This window comes from Alligator sinensis, unplaced genomic scaffold, assembly GCF_000455745.1.
Source record: "Alligator sinensis unplaced genomic scaffold, ASM45574v1 scaffold647_2, whole genome shotgun sequence".
NCBI lineage: Eukaryota > Metazoa > Chordata > Crocodylia > Alligatoridae > Alligator > Alligator sinensis.
The window spans coordinates 3628034-3634903 of record NW_005841832.1 but is presented as its reverse complement, the minus strand read 5'-3'; the positions used below and the strand labels follow the sequence as shown (position 1 = coordinate 3634903).

At 60.0% G+C, this 6870-nt stretch overlaps 1 protein-coding gene across 1 annotated transcript in view; it reads right to left on the bottom strand.

The window, feature by feature from the left end:
* The window catches only part of EPS8L1 (EPS8 like 1), a 13755-nt gene that overhangs the window by 4513 nt on the left and 2372 nt on the right, over positions 1-6870 (bottom strand). Inside the window, exons 5-15 of the mRNA XM_006015066.3 lie at positions 6439-6600; positions 5905-6054; positions 4891-4973; positions 4416-4537; positions 3776-3828; positions 3498-3627; positions 2996-3084; positions 2585-2659; positions 1874-2022; positions 669-810; positions 231-259 (exon numbers count right to left, since the gene is read on the bottom strand). Coding sequence (XP_006015128.1) covers positions 231-259; positions 669-810; positions 1874-2022; positions 2585-2659; positions 2996-3084; positions 3498-3627; positions 3776-3828; positions 4416-4537; positions 4891-4973; positions 5905-6054; positions 6439-6600 — 1184 coding nt within the window. The remainder of the gene's footprint in view (positions 1-230; positions 260-668; positions 811-1873; positions 2023-2584; positions 2660-2995; positions 3085-3497; positions 3628-3775; positions 3829-4415; positions 4538-4890; positions 4974-5904; positions 6055-6438; positions 6601-6870) is intronic.

Here is a 6870-nt window from a genome sequence, read left to right as displayed (position 1 = left end):
CCAGCGAACCCACCTGCCCCCCAGAACAAAGGGAAATACACGCACACACACAGAAAAGGCATCTTTAGGGCTCCTGGGCTCCAAACCCAGAGCCTTCCCCCATTCCCCCTCCCCTGCCAGCCCCTCCCTAGCATCCTCTGTGAGCCCCTCCCCCTGTGCCTGCAGCCTACCCCCTACCAGGGTGTGTCTGATGAGGGGGCAAGGAGGGGCCTGCTGTGGGTGGTACGTACCCATTGGCCTCGATGGACGGTGCCGACTGCTGCAGAGGGGAGATGGGGGGAGAAGTGAGTGTGGGGTGGGGGGAAGTGCATCTCCAACTGTGACCTCCTCGCCCCCAGAGGGGTCCCCTCACACCTAGGGACCCCCACTACCACCTCCCCTTTCTGACACCCCTGCCTTGAGCCTGTCTGCCCCCACTCTTCTCCACAGTGCCCAGCAAGCCACCCCAGACACACACCTGCCCTCCCCTGCCCAATGCCACCTCTAACTGATAAGACCCATGGCCTGGGCACCACATTCACACCCCCCCACAACAGCCCCCTCTGCTACCGTGGGGGACACACACTCCCTTCTCTCCCTCTCTGCAGACCCCCAGCCCTCCCCACGCTGTGCTGAGGGCTGCTGGCTGCCTCTCCCTGCCATGATGTTGCTCCCCAGGCCTCCCTCACCTGTGCCCGGCGCTTCTCATGCCGGTGCTGTGTCTCCACAGGGTCCTCCCAGGGCTGTCCAGAGGGGTCTCGGCTTGGCAGCTCCCAACCACTCCAGAAGGTCGGGGTGTAGGTGGCAGCATGGCCCTGTGGGAAGTCCACCCTGGGGAGGGGCAGAAATGGAGCTGCGGTGAGGGTGGGGGAGCAGTTATACAGATTGGGACGTCGTGGGATATCACAGGCCAATGCAAGGAGACCAGGTGGGATCCTGGCAGGGTGGGGAGGGAGCAAGGGGCCCTGGAATAAACCACAGGCCATGGGACCATGGGAGAGACCGCAGAGATCCTGAGAGGCTGTGGGGAGGCTTGTGGGCAAAGCCAAGTAGGGAAAAACAGGAAGGGGGTGTGAATGGAAATCCTGGGGAACACTGAGGCATCAACCGTGGGATTACGGGCATGTTCACGGGTGAAATCCAGAGACCCTGGGGGGAAAAGCAAAGAATTCTGGGTCAAAATCACAGGGAACATGGAGGGATCAGGCCTAGAATCACGGGCGAGGTCACAAAGAATCGGGGGGCGAAACTGAGGCAACCCCCTGGGTAGAAGCAAGGACTCCTGGTGGAGACAGTGAGGGGACTGTGAGGAACAGGGAAGGATCCTGGAGGTTCAAAGCTTGGAGAGTGAAGTCCGGAGAGGGAGTCAAACAGGAGAATAACCATGGGTGAGTGAGGAGGGTGTAAGCCCCTGGTGCTGATAAAGGATGGGGGTGCTGTAATGGGGCCAGCGGGCTCAAGGCTCTGACTCCTCTAGGTGTCAGTCTTTGTCCAGCCTCCAGGCCTTGCAGCCATTGAAGTAAGGGTTTTATAGCTTTACGCAGCATAGTAGCTGCTGGGGGTGAGGGAAGGTGAAAGGCTGAACCCCCCTGGCCTGGCCCACAGCTACCCGAGGCATAAGCCCTGCCAGGCTTGCCTCTGAGGGCAAAGGATCATGGGCCAAAACAAGGGATCCAAGGGAAAATTGGGGTGAAACCGAGGGGCTGTGGGTGAAAGCACAGAACCATGGGCAAAACTCAAGGAGAACTCACAAAACTGGGGACAGGCGCATCAGGGGAAACCCCAGAGGACAAGCAAACTGAGGGCCACAGCTGGGACTTAGTTCAGGGAGCTGGACCTAGCACTGCCCCCACAACCTTCCTGCATGACACCTCCCCACCAGGTAAGTAGGTACCGGGGCTGAGTCCAGTTCTCCCCCAGCAAATGCCACAGCTCGAGTTCCTCAGGTCTCAGGCAGCCACGCAGCAGGGTCACGGCCTCCAGGGTTAGCATGGGGGAGCAGATCTCGCTGGCGAAGAGCGGCCCCCCTGAGGCCGCCACCACCTGGGATGGGGACAGGGAGAAACCCCAAGAGCTGTCAGTCATATGGGCCAGGTCCCAGACCCATTCAACTCAAGGACAAAGACCCAGATCTCAAAACCACAGAGGTACCCCCCCCCCCCCCCCCCCCCCCACAACCCAGCCAGGGGCAGAGCCCTGCCCCAAACCCCTCTCCCCATGGGGGTGCAAGGTCCCTCCCCAGTGCCCAGAGCAGCCCTCCAAGAATGGGCAGTGAGAGACACTCAGCTCCCCCCTGTCCCCAAGAGCCCCCTCAACCCCTGCACAATGAATGGTGAGAGACCCTGGAGTTTCAGTGCCCTCCACAACCCCCCTCTGTGCCTCCCACAGAGATACACACCCCACAGCTCCACTCTGGCAGCCCCCCACCCACTCCCCTCTGCAACTGGCTCCCAACTTCCCTCTAAAATGGCTCCCCCTGTCTCTATAGCCCCCTCCTCCTATCCCTATAGACTACCCCCATGCTGGTATCACCACCCCCACCATTACCCTTCACAGCCCCTGGCCTGGGCTAATGCAGGGACTTGTCTTTGTGCCCCCAACTCACCGTCCTCAGGGGCCCAAAGAGGAAGTGGACAAGCTCCTCTGAGTTGGGGTTCATGATGTCTGAATGCAGTCTTGCCTGTAGGGGGGGAGGGGACCCCAACTCAGTATCAATAAACCTCTCCAGTTCCAGCTGGGGGAGGGGAGGGGAAGAGGGAAGGACACCTGTGTTCTCTCTTGAGCTCTCAGAGGGGAGTGGGATCCAGTGTGTTAAGGCAGGGGAACAGCAAACCAAGATACCTGGGTCCTAGTCCCAGATCTGGGAGGCAAGCAGGGTCCAGTGGCCTATAGTGGGGCATGGGGGAAGATGGCAAGCCAGGACGCCTGGGTTCTAGCTGATGCTGGGAGAGGCTTAAAGCTTTGGGGGAGGGGTTCCCATTGGTGTAATCCCCTACTGGTGTGATCCCACACTCACCAGCAGGCTGAAGGAATACTTCATCTTGGCCAGGACATCCGCAAACTCCTCCAGGGAGGGGGGGCGTGCCCGGAGGGTCAGTAGCCCCTCTACAGGGAAGGAAAGGGTTAACACTCCATTGTGGGGATGGGATGCAGTCAGGGCTGGTGGGGGCAGTCATGGGGGCATCCCAGAGGTGGGGTCCCTAGTAGGTTGAGGAGTGAAGGGGGAGCCCATGGGTCAGTTGGGGGATGGAGGTAGTGTTCACAGAGCAGGAAAGGGGGACTTAGGGCATCCACAGGGCAGGAAGACTGCAGCTGGGAGAACAGTGTCCCCCGTCATCCCCCTCCCCAAATCAGCAGCACCCCGCCAGTCTAGGGGAGTCTGCAGTGCAGGTCATGAAGTACCCACAGGGAAGTGGGGAGCATTCTCAGTGGTGCCCCCTTTGCACAGGGGGCTTCCCATGTGGGGCAGAACAGGTGGGGAGGGGCTGAGGATGGGGAGAAAGGCAGGTTGTGTTCACCCCCCGGCTGCTGGCGGTGCTGCCCCCGGGGTGAGCGCCGGCGTTGATTCAGGATCCGAAAGGCCTCAGCCGATTTCTGCAGCTTGGCCATGAAAGACTCGATGTCATCAAAGACCCGGTTCAACAGCTCCTACAGGAGTGAGGAGGATGTGAACCCATGGCTCACTCAGGGGCAGCTGCCAGCACAAACCAGCATGCAAAGCCCCTCAGGTGTGCACAGGGCCCCTCATGTGCCACGTGTTGTGTGCCCCCACCCACCCAGGCACATCAGAACTCACCATGTCCTGCTCAGCCCGCAGGAAGGTCAGATGGGAGGGCTCAGAGGAGTTAGCTGGTGGTAGAAAGCACAGGAGGTCAGGACACCTGGGTTCTCTCCCAGTGGGGTGGCTGGGAGAGGGTTGGGGTCTGCTGAGTTACAGCTGCGGGGAAGGAGTGGGCCAGGATGCCTGGGTTCTCTCTCTGGTGGGATAGAGCAGGGATGGGGGGATGCTTGGGTTCTATATTGGCTCTGGAAGGGGACTGGGGTTAGTGGCTTATAAATTGGGGGCTGCAAGCCAGGATGCCTGGGTTCTCTCCTAGCATTGAGAGGGGTCTGGTGGGATAGGGATTTGGTGGGGAGGTCAGCAGCCAGGACACTTGGGTTCTATACTGGTTCTGGAAGGGGACTGGGGTTAGTGGCTTTGAGTTGGGGAGAGGGTTCTCCCCTTCAGTTCCATCCCAGCTCAGGGTGGGTCTGGAAGGCCGAACACCTGGGGTCTAGCCCCTGCTCTGGGAGAGCAGTGGGGTCTGGTGAGGTAGAGCGGGGAAGGCTGGGAGTCAGGACACCTGGGTTCTCTCCTTGTTCTGGGAGAGGAGGAGGGTCTGGGAGTTAAGGAAAGGGGAGCTAAGAGCTAGAACACCAGGGTTCTTTCCCCTCACCTGCTCCTCTCAGACTCTCCTGCAGGGACAGGGCTGCTGAGGGGGCAATCATCACCTTCCTGGGGCCGGGTGGGTGGGGGCTGCGAGCCGCCTGCTGCTGCCTCATCTCCTCCTGGTTGGTTCTGCAATGGGAACGAGGCATGGAGGTGACCACAGGAGACAACCCAGTGCCTACTAGACCCCGCCTTCATGGCCTTGTGCCTGAAGGCGCCTCCTCCCTCAAGGGCCCCCCCAACTCTTCCTCCCCACCCCACATCCCCTCTGTTCCCCTATACCCTTCCCTGAAGATCCCCAGTTCCCTATGCCCTGGAGACACCCCATCCCCCAAGAAAGATCCCCCAGCTCTCCTCTCCCACCCTTCAGGAACCCTCTGCCTCCCACCCCACAAAAGGAACACAGGGCTCCCCTTCTACCCTCAGAGCCTGCCCCACAGTCATTCTCCGCAGCCAGGGTCTCTCAGACGCCAGGGTCCCACCTGAGCACCTCTTTCCTCTGAGTGTTGCCCCCTGATTTGAAGTCCATCAGGGCACTGTTGATGTCTTCTCGAAGGAACTCTGCCTGAGGTGGGTAGAGAGACCAGGCTATGTAGGGCATGGGGCTGATTTGGAGGAGTGGGGTGGAAGGGAGATGGTCCACTGGGGTTACGTGTTGTTCGTGTATCAGCAGCCACTCCTGTGGACAGGCCACTGTTGACTGGATCAGACCCTCCAGCCCGTGGCCATCTGTTACCCAGCATGCCATGGGGCAACAGGCCTGCTTGGGATGGAGCTGGAGGAAACATGGCAGCATTTTCCTCTAGGGATGAACAACCACTAGGTGGGATGGCCAACATCCCAAAAGAAGTGGGACTTCTTGGGATCCTGCTCTGGACTCTGGAAGCTGATTGGCTCATGGAGTAAAAAGTCCCTCCCATCTGAAGGTGAGACTTCCTACAATGGAAATCAAGGCTCTGGAAGATGATGAGATGGAAGTCTCAGGCATTGGAAGTTAGGATGTTCTGGACCAGGAACACGTGATGCTGGAAACCCATTGGTGGAGGTCGCATAGATGTCCCATCTACACGGGGATGGGGTGTGGATGACTTCTTCCAATGGAAAACCAAAGCTGTGGAAGCTGCCTGGCTAATCCAGTCTTGGGAAGGAGAGACTTCCTGCAATGGGCACCATATCCTGACTGGCCCATGAGGATCTGGGTCTTTCCTATCTCATTTGGCTTTGCACAGATGGTGCTGATATCCTGGAGCATGATGGGAAAAAGGGGGTGGGGCTGTAGATGGCTCAAAGGCATTTAAAGGGGGACTCCAGAATGCAGGGGGTGAACCCAGGGGTCTGGGGAAATTCCAGCACAGCAAAAGGAGGGGGTACACCAGTGATGTCATCTAATGGGTGGAGCCAACAGCTCCAAAAGCTGGTTAACAAGATGGCACCCCACAGGGGAGTAGGAACCCAGGTATCTGGGTGAGCCACCCCTCCCCTGTGGTGCTCCTCACCCCAATCTGGTCGCACTGGAAGAAGTGGATGTGGGGCTTGGGCTGATGGGGCTCCTGGAAGACAAGCAACAGCAAGGAGCGGGGCCGGCGTGGAACCAGCACCGTCTCGCAGCACAGCACCGTCGCCAGGCCATAGTTCTCCATCTCATCCTGCAGGGGGGGACAGTAATGCATGGGCGAGGGGGCCCCCCATAACCACCGCCAGGGCACCCAGAGACTGAGGGGGCTTGCCCAGAACAGCCCTTTGACCCAGTGCCCCTAGAATGACCCCCCTGAAAACAGCACTCCCAAACCTGGTGTCCCCAAGGCATCCCAGAGTCAGGTCCCTTGTCCCAGAGATGCCTTTTTACCCAGCACCCCCAGAACCACCCCTTTAAACCCTCGCCTGGGCACCCCAGGCCCTGGCACCTGCCTCCAGAACCACTCTCCCCAGGCCCTGCGCCCCAGGCATCCCCAGACTGTGCCCTAGATCCAGCCCCCTCAGGACCTGCCCCCTCTGCCCTCCACCTCTCCCCATCACCCCCCAGCCCCCACCTTGGAGTCAACATCAGAGAGCTTGATGGTGGAGCTGGTGACCTGCAGAAGCATCTCCTGGGCCCAGAGGTGGCCCTGGGTGTCCATCTCCCCCAGCTTCCGCACAGCGTCCTCCACTGTGCGCAGGTCCTCAGTCTCCCCCAGGGAGAGCGTCACCAGGTGCTGGCAGGGGATAGGCAGGTGGGGGAGAGCCAGATACGCCCCACACCCAGCCCAGATCCCCACACCCACCTTGAGCGACAGCCAAGGCCTCCCACCCGGCTCCCCCTTGTGGTTGGATCAGTGCTTCCTGGAGGGGAAAGGCCTCATGCCCATCTCCACCCCCTGCCCTAGGAAGCATGCCTGTGTCTAGCACCCGCCTGAGCGGAGAAGGGGACACCCCAACCTTGAGTCAGACACTGCACTGGGGCCCTTATACCTGCCCCTCCATAT